The sequence below is a fragment of the Eleutherodactylus coqui genome, chromosome 5 (assembly GCF_035609145.1).
Source record: "Eleutherodactylus coqui strain aEleCoq1 chromosome 5, aEleCoq1.hap1, whole genome shotgun sequence".
Taxonomy (NCBI): Eukaryota; Metazoa; Chordata; class Amphibia; order Anura; family Eleutherodactylidae; genus Eleutherodactylus; species Eleutherodactylus coqui.
Window position 1 is genome coordinate 205237811 of NC_089841.1, and position 22631 is coordinate 205260441.

Consider the following 22631-nt stretch of genomic DNA (forward strand, 5'->3'; position numbering starts at 1 on the left):
GTCGGCTCCATGGAGACGAGGACGCTAACAACGGAGCAGGTAAGTAAAAAACTTTTTATAACTTCTGTATGGCTCATAATTAATGCACAATGTATATTACAAAGTGCATTATTATGGCCATACAGAAGTGTATAGACCCACTTGCTGCCTCGGGACAACCCCTTTAAATGAAATATTCTTTTAAGTGCAAATTATTCACATCCATGTCTGTTCCTTGTCATAAGTATGTGTGTATAAATATACATGCCTTTTCTGATCTATTTCATTTAAGCCTGAAGAAGAACCTTGCGTAGGTTCGGAGGCTCACATTAACATCATGTATTTTTTGTTAGACATTAAAAGGTATCAGATCTACAAGATTACTTGGTTTCTCTTGCTGGAAAAATCACATTAATTACTTGTGATGCAGAACCTGTATTTTTTCACAAGGAGTCAAGTTCTATATGATATACATAAAAACAAAAAGGCAGAACAGTTCCTTGGAGAGTATTTCCCAAAAGATGAAACAATAAGGAAGGAAACTTACTCGCCTTCTGAAGTTGTGTAGGAGACACAACAACTCTCACATTTTATAACTATCCACAGGGTATACTGCAATCACTGGGATATCATTCCTAGCAAACTCAGGGCTGGACAACACTATTAAGTAGAAAAGAAAGGATATGTGCTCCCCAATAGATAATAATAATGATACGCATTCAGATAAATTCTCTGGGGTCACGAAGGTGTAATAATTAGAGATGAGCGAGCATACTCATCCGAGCTTGATGCTCGTTCGAGTATTAGGGTGCTCGAGATGCTCGTTACTCGAGACGAGCACCACGCGGTACTCGTCTCAATTAAACGAGCACTGACCATTGAATTCAATGGAGCCGGCAATACAGCCGGCTCCATTGAAAGCAACTGGCTGCCGGCGATCTCAGAATGAATTTTCGGGAAGGGCTTAAAAATATAAGCCCATTCATGAATGGGTGTGAGTGAGAGCTGCCTCTGATTGGTGAGGCTGTGACCAATCAGAGGCAGCTCATTCAACAGGCGGGGATTTTAAATCCCCGGCTGCTGAATACTACAGAGAGCAGTTCAGGAGAACTGCCGGCCAGACACGGCTGAACTCCGGCTTCAGCGGAAAGGTGAGTATACATTTTTTTTTTTTTTACACATTTTAGGATGATTTTCAGGTAAGGGCTTATATTTTTAAGCCCTTCCCGAAAATTCATCCCGCGCTCGCCGGTAGCCCATTGCTTTCAATAGAGCCGGCTGTATTGCCGGCTCCATTAAATTCAATGGGCTAACATCGTTCTTCTCTGCCACAGCTGTTACAGCTGTGGCAGAGGAGAACGATCTTTATGCTGACAGTACGGGGAAGCGGGGGGGGGGGGGGGGGTCCACTCTTGCCGCTATTGTGGCTTAATAGTGGGACCTGGGAACTTGAGATGCAGCCCAACATGTAGCCCCTCGCCTGCCCTATCCGTTTCTGTGTCGTTCCCATCACTTTCATGAATTTCCCAGATTTTCACAAATGAAAACCTTAGCGAGCATCGGCGATATACAAAAATGCTCTAGTTGCCCATTGACTTTAATGGGGTTCGTTACTCGAAACGAACCCTCGAGCATCGCGGGAAGTTCGACTCGAGTAACGAGCACTCGAGCATTTTGGTGCTCGCTCATCTCTAGTAATAATACATATTTTACTTAGAAACAAAAATGTCCAATGAGACATGTTTCTGAGCAGCAGCACCTTCCTCAAATCACAGATTACTATACCTTCTTGACTACAGCGGATTCAACTGTGTTACTCGCCGCAAGTAATGCAATACACTATCGCCTGTGGACAGGAGCCCTAAAGAGTATGTGCACCCCAAGTTGTAGAAGAACACAAAAAAAACTACTTTTTTTTTCAACACTTTTTATGGGCTCCGTCTGCTGCTGCATCCCATCCCCATGCACTAGGCATAGTGACATCAGACCCATTTACATTAATGTTTGTGGAAAACAGCACATTTTTTTTCAAATTTGAGGCAGTTTTTTTAAACATATCAAAATATAGCACAGGTGTCTGTGAGCTAGAACCACCCTTCAATACTAAGAATGAAGAGACAGTTGAAAGCTCAGGGAAAGAATGGTCTAAGCCCACTTTTAACCCTTTCCAATCCAATTTGTATCCTGGTTTTCCTAGGGGGCTTACTCTTTTTCTGCTGTTATACAACGGCGCTATCTGCTGGCTAAAGCAAGTACTGCATGAGGGGATACGTTGGATAGGCTCCGACAGCAGAGAGGCTGGCAATATACAGTAAGAGAACCCCAACGGATGTCTACCAACATCAGAGCTGTACAGCCTTAAATCATAATGTCTTCAGAGGTCAGACAGTGGATTGGAGAGGATTCATGAAAACTGAGAATTTTAATTGGAAAGTTTCACAACTTGTCAAGCCAAAATTGATATATGGAAATTGAACTCTGAACACTGTAATACATGCATGGAACATTTCTATAGCTGAAGCCATGCCTAAAAATGATAGAATAAAAATAAAACATTTTTATCTTTTCCGTAATCATCATCTGGAACGTTGCTTGATTGTGGCAAATTGTCATAATAATCATGGTATTCCGTTGGCACAAACCATTTTAGAGCCTGCAACCATATTTTCTTTGCATTGATAAGAACTTGCTTACCTGGTAATTTTATGCTAATTTCAGAAACATATGATTTGCAACAATGAAATGTTGTGTCTGTGGGTGAATTCAAGTGAAATGTGTGTAGAGGTTCTACATACAGAACACATTAGATACTTGGCAGAATCTTTTTGCTGACAAGTTATGCTCCTCTGCTGTTTTCCACTTTCCCATAACCGGAAAACAAGCATTTGCACAATGTACTGTTGTTCAAAAATCAGGCACTTATGTAAATCCTGTAAGTTAAGACACGGTCACACATATGGCTGAAATTGAGATCACTAAAAGCCTGTTTTTTTAGTATTACCCAATACTGACTGTAAATAGAAATTTGACAACATAAAAAGACAAAATGAATTCATAAAGCTAAAACATAACTTTATTATTATTTCAAATACATTTGCCCAAGGACTGTTATATCCAGAATTCTGGCCCTATGTGCACCTAAAAATTGGTATACATGTTATGGACCACTTCTATGAGTATGGTGTTCAGGATCCATGTGATACGGGGCCTAAGTACAGTCATGTGCATGAGGTCTGAAGTTGGCCAAATACTAGTGTGGTGGAGAATATATATAAGGTGAAATGTCTATTCCATTGTCTGAGCCAGCAGAATGTGTTGGCCACATCCTGTTCTGCCAACCGTTATCAGAATATGCAGCTTGATAGAAGTACACACACATAACCTCAGGGCACGTTTTTTACCCGTACATAACCCTCAGGCGTCATTTAACGACATGCTGCTCACCCCACCCCTGCCCCCTCCATTGAACACCTAAGATGTCGCCTACATTCCATCTGAAACCACGTGATGTTGGATGTCCATGACAACAGAAGCACATGCAGGACCAGATGTAAGAAGACCCTAAATGATCCACCCAATCAAATGCTTTCACGTATTGCTTACACAATTTCCGGCATGCCCCTAAAGGGCAGTTAACTCATAATGCTATAAAAGATGCTATACGCCTACTAATAAAGCAGAGTCAGGGAAGACTTTCCACACTGATAGTCTGTCTCTTTGTCAATTTTCCTCCATTGTGCGCACAATCTCTGAACGTGAATCAGGAAGGGTGCAAACATTCCTATTGATTATGCTGTGGATCCCAAATAAATCCACGAAACTAGGGACTTCAGATGGCCACTTTCTTAGTGACTTGTTAATCATGCTTGGTCTGTGAGGGTTGTTGTCTGGATGATATAAGTGAAATCGTTAAGTTGGTGATTGATGTTTGCCTTGATCTGTACCCTGGACTTCGCTTCTATGGATAGAGTGCACATCTGTTAGACACAAACAACGTTCCAGATAATAGACCCAATCACAACCAAAATCTGGCATCCTTGCATATATTTTCTATCCATATGCAGGTGTAGCACTGTTTAGCTGCTCCCCTTCCTTGAGTTGGTCATGTAAATGGATGCTCATTAGCACTATGTATTGTACGTGTTTAAAGCTCCTCCATGCAGCATTTAAGCCTTCTGCCTCTATTGAGAGGTGAGTATCCAGCCTTCCTATCTTTGTCCTTTTACTATATTTGGTAAATTTGGCCATACTGTTCAGTGACTTTGCAATCATAACCAAAAACATACAATAAGTAAAATTTTTCCCCCAAATTTGTCATCAGTTAGTTTCTGATGTGGTCTTTTGCTGACTGACCAACCATGCTTTGTCAGATGCTGCTTCTACTTACTTATTCTTCAGCCTGGATCAAGAACAAGTTGATCACCAATGGGGCACGAGTAGATAAAGGGTTCCTTAAATGGGAAAAATTGGCTTCTAGCTCATTGGTTTTTTTGCCTTCCTCTGCATCAACATTGGGAAATAATAGGCTGAACTGGATGGACATATGTCTTTTTTCAGCCTTACATACTATGTTACAGTCAGTATTGAAGGATATGTATTCCACATTACTGTCTTAAGTGACTGTCTTTCCAGTGACTACTAAGCAGTGATGTGCGCTGATACAAAGATGTGTCAAAACACTGATACTACTGTAAAGGAGCTTTAGCATCAGTGCATCAGTGCATCAGTGGGAATCATCCAGGTCCATGGACAAATTTGCCGAGTTAAATACGAACCATCTACATGTAGGGGGTGAGACAATGAGTGGGTTTCCAGAATAGTGAATGTATTCTGGCACACACTTCTATGAAGTGAGACTGCTGTGGTGCCAAAACACTGTTGGCATTCAAAACAGGCAGTGTGAGTCTATGGGGGGATTTCAATTCCAACTTAATTTTAGTAAAAGCTAAATGTTAAAAGCTAGAGTAGACAGTAATGGTGTACAGAGGTGTTTCTAGTCATCAGACCAATAAAAAACTAAACTGTGTGTAATTGATCTGGTTGAAATCCATCTCTTAGGAAACTACAACACGCTGCAGCCGATCTGTGGTAAGTGTATACAGTTGTCACTAATTGCTAGGCTGGACCTGGACTTCCCATTGTTTCAAGTGGCAAGTCTAGGTGCAACCCGGCAATTAGTGGTAATTCGCATGCAGTTACCATGGATTAGCTTCAGCATGTACAGATGTGGAGAGGTTTTGAGTCATCAGAAATATGTGTGTATAAATGCACCTTAAAGGGTTATTCAACATGATATATCATAAATATCTGATAGAAGTGGATCCCATCTTCAACCTGCACCTATTAGGAGAACTGGGGTTCCCCCAACTTTAGTGAAGCAGCCATACATGCAAGTGCAAAATGTAAAGGGGACCCCATGGTTAGCAGAAATCTTTGACTGGGTAGCCTGCAGAATTCTGGGTGGCTATCCCCGGATTCAAGGGCATATCGGGAGATTTGGGCCTGGTTGCAAGGGTGGCATGTAATGGATAAAGGCGGACTCCTTTGAACTCTGAGTCAGCGAATGTGAGGATGGCAGACACTTGGATCTTGTAGCTCCAAGACCCAAATTTGGATTTGAACTCAAATATTGCTGTCAAAGATTGGCTTTCAGCAGAGAACTCAGAATGCCAACGATCTCATAATCAAATCTCGGTTACCAGGCTATGACGCACGCAATAAACAGAGGGCCTTGTACAGTGTCCCTTCTGTTCTTTGCAGCTTCTCACGGCAAAAGACCCTCCCTAAAAGTACCTTCCTTATATACCCCGTGTGTGGATTCCAGCGTCTCCATGACCTAGTGCAAACTAACAGAGAAATAAAACACAACACAAATCAACATCATATTAGCGGTTCTTTGCTGGCAGAGGGTAGGCAAATTCCACAAATAACACAATGCAGGATCGACCATATACCATACACTCGAAGGTAGTGTAGTGGAGAGGTGGCTGCACTTGTGCGCAGTTCCCTTCATTTACCTTTAGGTTAGGGTGCTGTTACAGAATACCATTAATACTCTGGTGCTAGCATTAATTGCCAGGCTGCACTTGCACTTACTGGTTCAGCCCGGCAATTGTGGGGGAAATGTGAAAACTAGCGGTTGTATAACAGCTCCTTCATGGAAACTGTGAAGCACGTTTAAGTAAGTTTAAATGTAGAAACTTCCAATTTTTCTGAAAATAGATCTCAGTAAGGCCTCATTCACACGAGCATGAAATTCACACCAAACTTAATTGTGCAAAAAAAATCACGACAACTAGCATGAATGGACAATTTCCCATAATCAACCCACAAGCTTAATTAGCGGTGAAATTGTCCATTCACACAATACAAGAGAGGTGAAGGAAAGCCCTGGGGGAAGCCCCTTCTCTGCGAGGTTTCCCTTCATCTCAGCCAGGCTGGAGAAATATCCCCAGCAGTGCGGGATTTTCTTATTCTCTCCTGCAGACGAACTCCAACTCTTCAGGATTCCCTCATAGCAAGGAGAGAGTGATGGCAGGGTTAGAGAGAGGGCAGAGCTAGAGGGGTTCTCCCAGGGTTTCCCCCATAACAAGGAGAGAGGGCAGGGCTCAAGGGTAGTTCCCTCTAGCCCAGCCACCTCTGCCCCGCACTCGGGAAAACCATCTAGCCCCGCCCCCCTTTCTCTCCCCACTACAGGGATTTCCCCTGGGGCTTTCCTTCACCTCTATCTCTCTCCGCAGCAGGGAGAGAGAGGTTCCACGGCAGAGGAATTCCTTCTCTCCCCTCTATGGGGAATTCCTTGACAGCTGAACAAAAGAGGACTAACAGAAGCTTACAGCGGGACATTTAAAATGTGATTCTGTGTTTAGCGGTGCGGCAGCTCTCCCTCCTTATTTCCTTGCATCTCCCATTCCGATTGTTTAGAAGTTTAAACAAAACAATCAGAATTATTAGCTAATCAACCCCCCCCCCCCCTTGTTATCCAGCTCCCATAGGAGTCTAGGGGAAACTCCTGCTCACCAAAGATAGGTCAGATCCTATCTTTTCACGCAACGGGGAATTTTAGTTGCAGAATTTCAGTCGCGTATGTCCTATTATTTTAGGTGTGATTTTTTTTTTTTTACGCGCTTAAAATTCTCCTGTCTGAACGTTTCCATAGCAATGCATTGGTCTATTAGCCGCAATTTTTTGCACGAATATTATGGTGTGCGTTTCACGCTTGTGTGAATGAGGCCTAAATCAGTGTACTCCATACAGTGCTTCCATTTTCCAGAAGGTGTATATTTTTCTACTACTTACGTTTAGGGCTTCTTCCCACAGGCGTATGCGCAATTGAGTACGGTTCTGCGCAACGTATTTGCGCTATGAATGAGGCACTTATTCCCACATGTTTGCGCATTTTACTGTAATTTTTTGCACATATAGGGCCTGTTCACCTGTGCCCTAATTTAAAAGGCTATTTAGCCTAATGAGATCCAGATATGTTCCTTTCCCCACAGTTTTGTGCAGTATTTAATGCATACCGTTGCATATTGCATGCGCATTTGCACACTTCTGTGTAGACCCTTTTTCTTGCAAATGCAAACAAAATATATCACATTAAATTTTTTTGCATGTGAGCGATGCATGTGCAAAAAAACAGAAATGTGAAGTAACCCATTGAAATCAATGGAATCTATTCTCTACGTTTTGTGCATTTAAAAATTGCGTGTGCAAAACCACACGCAAATATGCCCGTGTGAAGGAGCCCTTAGTAGGATAGAAAAAGACTATTAATCAATGAGAATATACTGCCAGAATCAACTTACATGATAATGCAAGCTGTGCCAATGATGAGTGTCCCTGGGTAATGCTGCTCTGCACAGTGTTGGCAGCTTGCAGACAGCACTGCCCCTTGTGGTTAATGCCTTACTTGCTCTGGATAATAATGTGGCATTGCATGTTAGTTAAAGAAAAGCAAATATCTTCCTGGCCTCTTGGACCACAAGACCACATTAACCAGGCTTTTTACAGCAATGAACTGTGTCAAGGACGGTTCTCAGCGGATGACTATGCCAGAGAAAACAGCTCCAACTATCACTTTAAATAAGTCCTTACTTCTTTGCATACTGCTCACATAAGTTTATACAACATGCTAAAAACTGCCTTAAGAAAAGACTTCCTGCCGTGTTCTTAATACCATGTGCTACTGCTAATCTGCAGGAGCAGTCGGGACAAAGCAAGTGTCATTTATGGAAGGCTGTGCTGTGTGAATGGATTGATGAGTAGTTGCTGAAATATGCTAATGGTTATCACTACAATCTATTTGATCACTCCATTCAGAGGATAAAGCCTTCTGTAAACTACGCCGGGGACATATGTAATTACCCACTGCTACAGCCACGGCCCGCACCAGCGCAGTATTCATTGTATGTTTTATGGAATCGCTACATATTGGATTCTATGTTGTATTAGGAAAGAAACTGCTATGTTATCTCAGCCGCCCATAAGGCAACTAGAGAATCAGAATTGCAGCCAAATTCCTCATGCTGATGAGCAATTTGACTTGTCTATACTGAGCGCAGACGATGGAACTACTATGACAAGACACTTATTTTATTAATATGGAGTCTAGATGGCTGCATGATCTGTAATGCTTGTTCCCCCCATACAGAAAAATGCTGTCGGTACATCTGAGCTATTCCGCTGCCTCGGGCATGTAGCCTTGCCCTACAACAATCCAGGCTCACACTTCAATTTGCTGGATATCTGGAAGCAAGGTACAGCGGCTGTATACACCACAGCTCTACGATTTATTGTGTTACCGTCTCTTAAATAAAAGGCTGATATGACATCCCAACGGCACCTCGTGATCTTTGTTTATACAATGTGCTAAGGACTTTCTTCCCATATATCATGGATTTAGGCCACAGCGCACGTTGTGCGGCCAAAGATTGTAATATTGCTGCGCAGCATCACAAACTAATGTGAGTGAATGCAGCCGTGTCGTAACTCACATACTGTGGCAACCCGACAATTGCAAGGAATCCAAATCCTCTGAATTTCTTGTGGGGTGCAGCACCTGTGAGTCACATCACCACCACATCCATAATGTGATCTTTGGCCACGCAACGTGTCATGACTATTGCCCAAGCCTTGGGCCTCATTCACACAAGCGTGAAACGCACGCCGTATTACCTGCACAAAAGAATTGCGGCTAATAGAACCAATGGATTCCTATGCAAACGTTTAGACTGGTGATCGCACCTAAAATAATAGGACTGAAATCCTGCAACTGATATTCCCTGCTGCGTAAACAGAGAACAGGAGTTTCCATAGACTCCTATAGGAGCCAAATAACAAGGGGGAGGTTGATTAGGTAAACATTCCGATTCTTTAAGGTCCATTTATAAGCATTGATTATCGCTCAAAATTCGATCAAACGACCGCAAATTAGCGATGATTGTTGTATGTAAACACGGCCATCATACACTTTTCGGCTAAAGGGTGATTTTAAGATGAGCATAAAATCCATCATTCAGCTGTAGAGAGATAACACAGACCGCAGCGTGTGACGGGAGATTACATTGTACTCTGCCGACAGACCCTGTGAGAGCAATGCAGCTGTGTGCAGAGCCCAGCCCACATGCTGGACTTCACACAGCTCTGGAGGCACTTTTACGTGCAAATGAAGCTGATAAAGTGTTAATGGACATTAGTGTCCATTAACACTTTATGCAAAATGATCGCTTAAACTTTCAATCCTTTGAAAGATTATCTTTGCATGTAAATAGGCCTTTAGTTTCAACTTCTAAGCAATCGGAATGGGAGATGAAGGGAGATAAGGGGGGAGGGAGTGCTGCCACGCTGCTGTACACAGAAGCACATTTTAAGTGTCCCGCTGTTAGCTCCTGTAAGAGCCCATTTGCACGCAAAGATAATCGTTCAAAACATAGGTTTTGAGAGATTGTTTTGCATAAACTGCTAATGGACACTAATGTCCATTAGCAGCTTATCACCTTCATTTACATGTAAATGAACCTTCGGAAGCTGTATGCAGAGAAAAGCAGGTGGTCTGTTCTCTGCATTCAGTGCCTTTGTTCTGCCACAGGGCTGCAAGCTGAATACAAAGTAATCAGCGCTCCCGTGGAGAATACAACACCATGGACAGCAAACACAGCATGCAGTCTGTGTTATCTTCTGTCCGGCTGAACCATGGATTTTAGGCTCACCTAAACATCATCGTTCAGCTGAAGAGTGAAGGATGGGAGCATTTACACACAATGATTATCGCGGCTAGAAATCGTTCATCTGAATGAATTCATTGGCAGCCATTGGTTCTAATGGTTGCAACTTTATTGCGCAGTGAACACGCAAAAACAAGGCCTACTTCACACGACCACATGCGTTTTTACATTCGGCCGTACGCAGCGCTTATTTGCATGAATGAATATTTGACCTGATCTTTATTCGCTTATTTTATGTTATTCATATCTAGTCGACGAATTATTTCGTCCCTTGTAAAACAATTTGTTCCTTTATTGCGAAATTGAATAACTAGTGAACAACAATCATGCTGTGTAAAAGCACATAAACAGTCACTTGCTTGCTGTAGGGCTCCTTTACATGGGCGTATGCACTATTGCGCACCCCTCAGCGCAACAAGGCTTTTTTTTGTTCATATCGGTGTATTTTACTCTACTTTTTGCGCAGACAGAGCATGCTTTTTGCGCACTAGAGCTCCTCGATTCCTAAGGCTATTTAGCCTAATGAGGTCCAGATATGTTCTTTTTTTTCACGTAAATGTGCTGTATTTTGTGCAATCCGTTGTGTATCGCATGAGCACCCCCCATAGACTTCTACGGGTCCCTTTCGTGCATAAATGCACACACAATAGAGCATGTTCTATTTTTTTGCACACACGCAAAAAAGACCATGTAAATGAACCCATTAAAATCAATGGGCTCTATTCTCTACGTATTGCGCCAGCAAATACGCCCATGTGAAGCCGCCCTCAGCGACTATTTCAAATGACTATTCACATGATAGTTGTCCCATATAAACCCAGCTTTAGAGCTTAAACACATGGGCGCATGCGCAAATACGCTCGCCGCAACACATGAACCACTGACATTTTTTTCCCACTGTTTAGATTTCCCGCTATTCGCTATCTTTTCTCGCACGTGGTAATATTGCATAAGAATCGTGCTAGTGAAAACGAAAATATTGAAATCATTCACCCGACCGTATTTACGCAAATGTTTAGCCGCGTAAAAAACCCCAAAAGTTTGGTATCATAGTAATGGTACTGACCCATAGAATAAAGTTATCAAGCCATTTTTGTTGCAGTTTGCACCCTGTAGAAACAAGACGCACCGAAAAATGGCGGAATTTCATTTTTTTTCCATTTCTCTCCACTTAAAATTTATTTTTAAGTTTTTCAGTGCATTAAATAGCACCATTGAAAAATACAACTCGTCACGCAAAAAACAAGCCCTCCTACAGCGACGTGAATAGATAAATAAAAGGGGGGAGGAAAAAACGACAATTGAAAAACGGAAAAAAGCTTGGTCACTAAGGGGTTAATAAATCTGGGAGGGAGTGACAGACAATATGGCATATGTAAGGCTGGGTTCACATTTGCGCTGAGACCTCTGGCCGGAGGCGCCGTCAGAGATCAGGCTCGAAATACCGGGAGAAAATCCCTCGTGTGCCGCAGTTTTTCTTTAGTCCAAGTGCTGAGGAGCTGGGCAGATAGGACAGACCCCATTATAGTCAACAGGGTCTACATGGCGCCATTCGGCTGCGGAGTCCCCAAGGCAGCTGTGAAGCCACCCGAAGACCGCTTTCACGCAGCCGATAAACTCGCGTGACATTGTGCCTTGTGAGACGCACAAATCTCGTGCAAATACGAACCCTATTCTTCCGAATGGAGTCATACACACAAGGGGAAAAAACGCTGTATGTCTGATTTTTTCAACGCCCTTTGTTTTCAGTGGGGCAGTAAAACACATCGCAGGGCGTCCGATACGAGAATTCCCATTGAAAACAACATGGCTAAGAGCCGCGCCGGGAGATCGTTACTTCACAGAAGTGATGAGAGGCGGTTTTTGCCAAAAAAATGTCTTGCATCAATTTGAAAACGCACGCTGGTGAGCGCAATAACGGCCGAGTTTCTCATCCTGATATGGTGCTTATCAACGTTCATTTCAATGCGGAAGCGAGGCTTTTCTCATGCAAAAACTCCTCCCATCACTTCTGTGAAATCCCCGTCCTCCGCCACTTCACGCGTGTCACACAGGAACCAAAACATCGCACTTGCGTGTCGCCTGCCATACGATGTGCTTGATGTCCCACTGAAAACAATGGGCGCTGCGTCCTGGGGCGAAAAAAAAGGACTTGCAGCGTTATTTTTTTTACCTCATGAGGGAAAAAATCGCCCGCATGTGACTAGCGCTAATATTCGTGCGGGTCTCACAAACCCCGCGTGGGCTTCACGCTTGTATGCATGTAACAGTCCCAGTGGTAAACCAGACGGACAGCGGGCGGTCCTACTAACACTGCAGTGCCCTTCATGCCCAGGACGCTGGCGGCCCTAATAACACCGAGGTGCCCTTCATGCCCAGGACGCAGGTTGCCCTTCATGCCCCGGACGCTGGTTGCCCTTCATACCCAGGACGCAGGTTGCCCTTCATGCCCTGGATACTGGTTGCCCTTCATGCCCTGGATGCTGGTTGCCCTTCCATGCCCAGGACGCTGTTCGCCCTTCATGCCCAGGACGCTAGTTGCCCTTCATGCTCAGGACACTGGTTGCCCTTCATGCTCAGGACACTGGCTGCCCTTCATGCCCAGGACGCTAGTTGCCCTTCATGCCCAGGACGCTAGTAGCCCTTCATGCCCAGGACGCTAGTTGCCCTTCATGCCCAGGACAATGGTCACTCTCTTTATGCCCAGGGCGCCTGTTGCCCTTCATGCCCATGACGCTGGCTGCCCTTCATGCTCAGGACACTGGCTGCCCTTCATGCCCAGGACGCTAGTTGCCCTTCATGCCCAGGACAATGGTCACTCTCTTTATGCCCAGGGCGTCTGTTGCCCTTCATGCTCAGGACACTGACTGCCCTTCCTGCCCAGGACGCTAGTTGCCCTTCATGCCCAGGATGCTAGTTGCCCTTCATGCCCAGGACGCTAGTTGCCCTTCATGCCCAGGACTCTGGTTGCCCTTCATGCCCAGGATGCTAGTTGCCCTTCATGCCCAGGACGCTAGTTGCCCTTCATGCCCAGGACTCTGGTTGCCCTTCATGCCCAGGACGCTAGTTGCCATTCATGCCCAGGATGCTAGTTGCCCTTCATGCCCAGGACAATGGTCACTCTCTTTATGCCCAGGGCGCCTGTTGCCCTTCATGCCCAGGACGCTGGTTGCCCCCCATTTTCTTCTAATTGTACACAATTTTTGAGGAGAATTCAGGCTTTATTGGGTGATGTCAGCGGCAGGACCGGGGGCGCTCTCTGTCATCCTCCATCCATCACCATCCCCCTCCACAACATCTCCCACACCACAACAAGCGGCTGGGCCAATGGCTGACGGAGACCGGGAAGGGGGCCGAGCAAAGGGCGAGGGGATGAGGAGAAAAGCAGCGGCGAGCTAGACGAGGCTGGCTGAGAGAGAGAAGCCGCAGCTGCGGGCACCGCCGTGTGAGGAGGATGAGGGCGCCCACAGCCGGACAGACATTTCCCGCACTTTACTGAGCGAGCGGCGCCCCCATCACCGAGGAGCGCGCGAGGACATGGGGGGACTACAGAGCCCAGCGATGCCGTCCGCATGAGCAGGGCTTAGAGGATCGTGCTCCATTGTGCTCGGCATGGCTGCTGGGTGCGGGCTGCCCTACGTGCTGCTGCTGGCGACCCTGCTGGGCCAGTGCTTGGGCCAGATGATCTGCTGGCGGGCCATCATGGCGTGCCACGAAGAGCACCAGTGTAACTTTGCCTACAACCAGTATACCCAGGCGTGCGCCTCCGTGCTCGGCAGGGAAGACGGGAACGAGCCGACCCAGCGCCGCTGCCCCAGCCACTGCATCAATGCCATCATCCAACTCAACCGGACCAAGAGCGGCCCGGCGCTGGAGACCTGCAACTGCGCCGAGGACGACAACTGCAGAGCGGCCAAGCAGGCGATCGAGCCGTGCATGCCCCGGACTAGCGCTAACGCCGGCGGCGGCGGTAGCAGCAGCAAGCGCGGGGCGGTCATCGGCTGCACGGCGGCCCGGAGGCTCTGCGAGAGGGACAGCCGCTGCGCCGACTCCATGGCCAACTACCTGCGCTACTGCGGGCCGCTCTTCAACGGACTCAGCTGCCCGCAGAGCTGCATGGCGGTCATCTCGGACATGATGAAGGTGCCCAAAGCGCTTCTGCTCAGCGACTGCGTGTGCGACGGCATGGAGCGGCCCATCTGCGAGTCCGTCAAGGACAGCATGGTCCGCCTGTGCTTTGGGACTGATGGCGGCTATGGGGGTCCCAGCAGCAGCGGGGAGTCGGACGATGACTTTGATGAAGAGTATGACTACTCCTATAGACCCACCAAACCGACCCCTGGGGGCGCCCCTCGTGCCGCCCCTGCCCTTACCCTGTGGGCATCGGTTGTGCTGATGGTGCTGCAGGGATATAAGTGACTTGGTGCCCCCCCCCCCCTGGAAGTTGGCATACTGGGCATCGCCTGGAGTCTCTCCACTGGCCCAGCTGGGCATATATGTATTCAGGCCAGCCATGGTTTGTTGATGGCTCGTTGGGATTGGATGAGTCTTTGTGACTGATTGGTTTGATCCTTCGTTTATGGACAATCAGCGAATCTGACACCTTGCGCCAGTCTCGTTCGTAGGAGTGGAGTGTGCAGAAAAAAACGGATGGCGGAAGCGCCTTGTATGCAGGAGATTTTTTTTTGTTTTCAGTTGCGGAAAGTTTGCTAACAACTTGGCGGGTGCGTTGGCGCGTCGCTGGTTGGCTGCGGATTTTGGTGCAGCGAGTTTTGGTGAAATCCGCAGCGAATTCGGCGACGTGTGAGCGCACCCATGAAGAAGGTGCCTATAGAATAGTCCTATTTACTATGCAGTACTGGTCCCGTAGGACAAGCTATGCAATATACTGCTAACCCGTGATCTATAGCACCTGTCAGCCGCCCCTATAGGGGGCAAGAATAGATTGTAGTCAGAGACGATGGACACTTTTGCCACTATTTTTTATTTTCGCCTTGTGTCTTAATTGAAGCAACCTTTCAATTAGTCTTGATTAAAAATATCCTGCCATTTAGTGTCTACTCTCACATGAGCGTTTTCCGCGGGTGCATCTCTCACGCAATGCGTACGGCTACGTGCCAGCAAATGCCCATACACTATCTTATATGCTGGCGTAATAAGCGCCAAAATACAGCATGTTGCATTTTTTTGTGTAAGTGGCGCCCTTTGCAAGTAATGTAAAGTTTATTACCGTACCTAATATGCGGTAAAAGCACTCCTGTGAGAGAGTCCTTACGCCAAACTTTGTATCGCCATGTTTACGAACCACCCCAGTGTCTTCTGATCTTTTTAGTAGTCCTGCACCCCTTCATCTGTCCCTAACATCCATAGGGGACACATAGAAGAAGGTATGACTTCAGGATCGCTATGCACAGGGTTTGTTTGTAGTCTGTTGCCATGGCGACGTGCGTAGGAGTTGTAGGCACAACTTTGTAGGATGTTTGAAAACTTTTTGCAAAGTTGCTTTATTCTTCATTTTAGGTGCAGTCACGGAACAAAAAATGGTTGCAAAGGTGAATCTAGTCTTTAAAGGCGTTCCCTGCCAGTTAGAAACGGCAGCTTTTACGAAGCGCCGCCCTGCATGGAAATGCGTGTATTCCTGCGAAGTCTCAGGATGCCATCGACTCCATAAACAAAGCGAAGTGAAGAATTGTCCGTGGCAACAAACAAGATCACGTCTTTCATTTTCCCAAATTGGTTGCTATAGGTAATCCCTTCTCTTTGTATACCTCCTGTCATGTAGTAGTCGCTATGGCACAGAGGTGGGACGTACATCATCCTATAGCCTCGCTTTCCATGCAGACGCTACAGGTGCCATCTCCTGGAGAACGCCTTTAAGGACCAACTGCCAAAAACTGCTTACTGTACATCCAGAAATGCCTTCAGCTACCACAAATGCCTGTTTGTTTTCTGCTAGGATAATAGCTGTGGGTGACATGATGGTGACAGTGGCGCTGCCACATTGACTGCCTTTTCAGTGCTGAAGCACACAATGTACAAGACACACTCAGATATTGCTGTATATGCTGCCATGATTTATATATATATACACAATGCAGACTTGCTATGTTATTTTTATACTTCCGGAAACTGGCATCCCTATTATCTTCTAGCCTATAGTCCATTTCTATACAGTTATGATGCTGCTGTTGCATAGTGGAAAGTCTATGCACCAGGGCGCTGGCCATCAGAGGTGCCACCTGTTCCAGAGCTCTGCACTGCCACCTGTAAATAGCCCATTCCAGAGTATGGCTACTGGAAGGATTTGCAACAAAGTTATAAATAGTGTATTTAAATGGGAAGAATGTGTTTAGTGGCTTTATATCTGTACAGATTTTTATATAAATTGTATTCCAGGAATAATTTATTTAGAACGGTCGTCTCCAACCTGCGGCTTTCCGGCGGTCGCCATTCGTTAGGAGTCCCAGCAATCGCCGGAGAGCCGCCGGTTGGAGATGACCGATTTTAGACTATAGAGGTGAATTCTATATGTTGGCAAACAATCTGATTGTTCCAACCCATGGTACATAAATATGTTCACTGCTCGTGTCTTTCAAAATGTACAGTTTATTTTATAGATTTACTGAGAATTTTATGAAATTTTGTAAAAATGTGTAAAAAAAAAAAAAAAACAACAGATTTTTTTTTCTTTTCTCCTCCCATGACTGCCTTACATTTTTGTATTTTTCTAAATGAAATAACAGAAATATTTGAAAACACAGGAGGCTTCGGGTGTCATTTTTGCTGCCTTTGTTAGTCAATATTGTTTTGTTTATAAACGTTGCCCTAGAGAAGTGGAAATGATACGGTAACTTGTTTTAAAGGTCGCCTAGATCTGACATGGGGGGGATCAGAAGCCTCTTGTCATCTGCTGATGGTGGCGTTATCGATGTTCTGTATTGCATGAGCCCGGAAGGCGATCTAATCGGACAATTAGAAGTTGTCATATTGTTTGCAGGGAGTGGGGGCATTGGTTTGCTGCCAGTACTACTGCTTTCTTCCCAAACGCCCTTAGATAAATAATTGCGCTCCTAAGCTGCGCTGAGTGCCGCTCGTACACTTGACCTTGTAAATAGTCATGTTTGCTGGAGGAATAAACTGGGCCATTTGAAGACCGTTCAAACATTTGACACAAAAGAAAGTGGGAGACGGAATCCTGTGGGGGATTTGAGGCTTCGCCTGCGCCAAGTTAGGCACACAGGACGTTTATTTATCCTCTTCAGCTAATGTTTATTTAACTGTGTAGTAGTACCGTACTTGAGAAAGCAAGCCAGAGCCGCATGCCCACCGTGCCAGCTTCTACCCATTTTCTTAATAACTGATGGCACTGCAAAACTTTTCAGAAGTCTTTTGGGGTGAGTAATTCCATCAAGAGTTAAATGCAAGCTTTTGTTTAAAAGCGACTTTCGATATGTCCCTCCTACTTGAGAAGTTAAAAAGACATTAGCAGCAGAAAGGGGAACATGCTGGCAGCTGGACTGATAATTAACTCCTACAATAAACCCAACACTTGATTCTACAGGCTCCCGTCAAAAGCATCTGCCCAGTATAAATCAACAGTGTGCGGCACTGGTGGGGGGAGGGGGCATAGGGTGAATGCCTCCACTCCTTTCAATAAGAAATCCATACCAAGTGGTTATGAGAGCTGGATGGGATGGGGAAAGTGTGTTTTTGTTAGCTAATGCTGCGTGTAATCTTGTTTAAGTGACTTGTATTTCAATATGGGGCATCACTTTCACCAAGGTGCCCAGCAGGCCTGTGCTATATATATATATATATATATATATATATATATATATATACACACACACTTCTAAAAGCGCTCTTACTTTGCAGCATTTTTCCACACATGCCTAAAACTTTTGCACAGTTGTTTTAGGCAGGTGCAGAAAAATGCTGCAAAGTAAAAGTGCTTTGACAAGTGGAAGTGTTAGGGTGAATGCCCACGGATGGATTTGCACTGGTTTTCCCACGGCGGAAATCGGCGCGTGAATTAGCAAGTTTCTATTGAGACTAATGACTTTCTGCCTGCCAACAGACACATGCGGATTTCTGCCGCGGGAAAAAAATTGCGGCATGTTCTATTTTACCGCAGATTTCCGCAGGAATGGAGACTGTGGAAAAATGCGATCGCTCGCTGGCACTTTTTTGTTTTGAATCGCGGAAATCCACGGGCATATTCTGCATCGTTTGTGGGTGTGAGTGCTTAATAGTTTTTTGTGGGTCAATTAACAAAATGCAAAGTGAATGAAAAAGCTAAGGGCTCATGTCTACTGGTGTTTTTTTACTGAGTATTACTTGGGCGATGCATGGCCATGTGATACGCGGTGAATTGTGTCAATGAAAGTCAATGCACTTTCTTTGATCCATGCACATGAGTATGTAGATATGCGCAAAAAAAAGATCGCAGCGTGCTCTTGCTCGGCGTACCACACGGCATGAGCCCAGTACTCTTGTACGAGCAGTATATGCAAACGCTGTCCATATGCAATACATTGCGCATGGGTGACGATTCATACGCAACCCCGCTATGAAAGAAAGCGGACATGTGCAGTACACTTGGTGGTCTCCGTGGCAGAGCTGGCATCACAAACGCTGGTAAAACTCTGTGGGGCCATTTCCTCACTTCCAGGACTCCTTGTTCTTCTTTACACTGAAGATAGTCCTTAGGGACATTGGCTGTATGTTTGGGGTTGTTGTTGTTCAGCTGCAGATTAAATTTGGAGCCAATCAGACGCCTTTTGTTTTTGAAAGCATTCTTACTAGTGATGAGAGAGCATACTCGCTAAGGGCAATTGCTCGAGCGAGCATTGCCCTTAGCGAGTACCTGCCCGCTTGAGAAAAAAGGTTCGCTGCCGGCGGCGGGCAGGGAGCTGCGGGGAGGAACGGAGGGGGGATCTCTCTCTCCCTCTATCCCCCCTGCTGACTGCCGCAACTCACCGCTCCCCCGCGCTGGCACCCGAACCTTTTCTTCCGAGCGGGCAGGTACTCGCTAAGGGCAATGCTCGCTCGAGCAATTGCCCTTAACGAGTATGCTCGCTCATCTCTAATTCTTACTTTGCAGCATTTTTTCCAGACCTGCTTAAAACTTCTGCACCCCATCGTATATTAGGTGTAACCCGAATTACTATGTATTGGCTCGTTTAGGTTTCCTCCACAGATATGTTTTGGGCCTTTCTGATTCCTACTCAGGTTGAAAAGTCATCGGGTCTGTTTAACTTAATGTAAAATTATCTAATGTGTCCTAAGCCCTCTCTTTTCTGCACACTTGCTTGCCTTGCATTCTTGGTGACAGTTTATTTGTCTTTAGAAGCACTTCAGTGACAAATGTTTAAGGGAGTGGTGGACAATAGTGGAGAACAAGGAGGCAGTTCATTGAACTGACAGTGACCATACAGTAAATAGAATGAGATTCAGGCTTCACTGGGCACCCAACCGCACAGAAAGGCTTTTGTACACAAACACAATAGACATACATAGAGAGCTCTGTTTTTATGGAACAATATATTGAAAACAGGCATCCATAACTTGGCGAGAGGGACAGACCTGAAACCACTTTTATACTTAGGAGTTCTCATGAACTGGAAAACATAATAGACCTGGACAGGCACGAAGAATCTCCGCCGAAGATGGCAGAATAGAACTGTGTCCTTGGAAGTCACCGGTTTAGGATGTAGTACTGGTTTGATATCACAACTACTGTACAAACATAGTATTTAGTGATTTAAGGTCGTAAGTATGATTGTTTTCAAGCTGCCTTAGACAATGCAGAACATGCAGTATTGTATCTACTAGTTATAGGGGAACCATCATGATACTGTCATGATCTTAAAGGGTTTGTCCAATCTTTAAGAAACAAGACAAGAGATTCTAAATGTCTTAGGCTAAAGTCACACAGGTCAGTGCAATATTGAGCTTGCCAGCGTGTGTTTTTCATGCTGATGCGATGTTTTTGATTAAAAAACTCTGCACATTCTTCTGTGAAATCGCGATCCTCAGTCATGCGTTTCATTCTCGTCAGAGGATCACAGGTGATTTCGATGGGAAGCCTCGCATGCACATCGTACGGCATGTGAGTGCCATGCAATGTCTTTAAAGGTCCCATTGAAAACAATAGGTTTCCGAGGGATGTCTAAAAGATAGAACATGCTGCAAAGCATCGCAAACTGCTGATGTGCATAAGTCCATTCAAAGAATGGAGTTCACATTTGTACGAGTTTATTGCGTCTTGTAATGCACAAAACTCGTGCAAGATCCTCGCCCCGTGTGAATAAGCCCTCAGAAGAACAAAAGGTTGGGTGACGTGACATATGCCACCTGCAACGTGACATATGCCACCTGCAATAGTAAGTTACTGCCTCAGCAGAAGGCTGGTTTCAGATGGTCCTATTTAAATACGTCAGTAATATAGATCCGTGTTACAGATGATATTACAACCGTATGTCATCAGTATTCGACTCCGTATTGTTTTTACTTTCTGCTGGGCAAATATTGCTCTGTGTCCCATAGAAAATAATAACAATATGGAGGCATAAATGCAAAAAAGAGGTCATGCTGCGTTTGTAAAGAACGGCCATGAACAATCCAGCCATGTGAATAGAATTACATTAGCTCCATATTACAGCAAGGACCAAATCCAGAGCTAAAGTATGCTCGTCCAACAGCAGCCTAAGGTTCATACTTACCGGAAAATGGTATGCATTATCCACAGTGGAAAAGCCATACCAAAATCTGTATTAAAAAACGCGGCATAATCCGCACTGTTTGTACAGATTTTGATGTGGTTTTTGATGCGGATCCGCAGTAGATTGCAGTATTTCAATTGCAAGGGTGAAATCTGCAGATTCACATCAAAATCCGCATCAATGGCGCAGATTTGAGGCTTCTTCAGACGGGAGCATGGGCAAATACGCTCACCACTATGGAGCATATTTGCGCATGTACGTGCAAGAAAAATAGGGCAAAACCTATTTCCTCTCGTGCGTAAGTACATCGCGTCAGAAATGTGTCCGTGAAAGTGAAACCATTGCAATCAATGGCTGCACTTCATCATGTTTTGCGGGCGTGATTTTCACGCCAGCAAAACGTACCCAAAACACGGTCATCTGTTTACGCCCTCAGGGCTTACACACAGGCGCGCCTGCGCAAATATACATGCCACAACGGAACGTATTTGTGCATGAACCCGCGGAAAAAACTTTTTTTTTTTTAGCTGTTCAAACTCCGTGCGAGAAAAAAAAAAGAAAGGGCAGGACCTATCTTTTCTTGCACGCATGAAACGTACTTGCGAGGAAGGGTAAATCCTATAATTTATCATGCATACCCGTGTTTCCCCGAAAATAAGACAGTGTCTTATATTTATTTTTGTTCAAAAAGGTTTAGCTTTTTTTTACATGTATAGCTGCCTGGACACTATTTAAATTGACTTTTTAAATTAACTGTTAGCAGGGCTTAATTTTGGAGTAGGGCTTCTATTTCAAGCATCCTCAAAAAGCCTGAAAAATCATTTTGCATCCTCAAAAATTCTGGAAAATCATGCTCTGTCTTATTTTCAGGGGATGTCTTATTTTCAGGCAAACAGGGTAGTAATATCGAGGGAGAATAAGGCTAGTTTTGTCACTTTTTGTGGCCGCGATTTTCAAAAAGCTATGCAAACACTGTGTTTAAGCCCTTGGACACATTTTTTCACCCAGCTATGATGCAGATTTTCCACTGTACCATTTTCTGCTACGTGTGAACGTACTTCCCCCCCCCCCTCACTTGTCATTAAGATGACACAACACAACATGTCCTTCATATGCAAACAAAGATGAACTAAATAGCTGTGTATATGTTGTTTTTCCGCTAAGGCACAGACAGCGAGGGCTCACGGTCTATCATTGCTTCATCCATGTGTCCACAGATCTAAGAGCAAGGGTAACATAAGTAGGAGCTCTTAACTTGGAGCAATCGAATTGTAAGTAAAACAATGGAAACAGCAAGAAACCTAGGATCACAGCACAAAAGAGCCCTACTGCATAAAGGATATATATACGCTTCACTTGTCCCCACTGACCTCTGCTAAAACACTGCTAGCTTTGCTTCAGTCCAGCAGACCTGAATTCTATTAGGTCACTTGTGGCTCTTAAAGGTAAACTGTTTACTTTACATCTTGGGTACCTAAATACACATTTACATTGCTGCGTGCGTTCTCTTCAGCAACCATCAGGGAGTATATGCTTACACCCGACTTCGTACTGTTAGATAAATACTATATACACCAGCCATTTGGCTGTAATAGAGATTAAAAAAGTTAATTGTCCAATATGTGAAGTTTTACAATGCCCTGCATTAATGTGCAGCGAGGACAGTAATGTTACTGCAGTCTCATTAACTATTACCCTGTTT

At 44.9% G+C, this 22631-nt stretch overlaps 1 protein-coding gene across 1 annotated transcript; it reads left to right on the plus strand.

Annotated features, from left to right (window-relative positions):
- Nucleotides 1-13575: 13575 nt before the first annotated feature.
- Nucleotides 13576-16963, plus strand: GAS1 (growth arrest specific 1). The gene has a single exon (XM_066604094.1). The coding sequence runs from the start codon at nucleotides 13818-13820 to the stop codon at nucleotides 14622-14624; it is 807 nt and encodes a 268-aa protein (XP_066460191.1). The 5' UTR covers nucleotides 13576-13817; the 3' UTR covers nucleotides 14625-16963.
- The last annotated feature ends 5668 nt before the right edge of the window (nucleotides 16964-22631 follow it).

Coding starts and splice junctions, on each gene's coding strand:
- GAS1 (XM_066604094.1), top strand. CDS start 13,818: ATGGCTGCTGGGTGCGGGCTGCCCTACGTGCTGCTGCTGGCGACCCTG.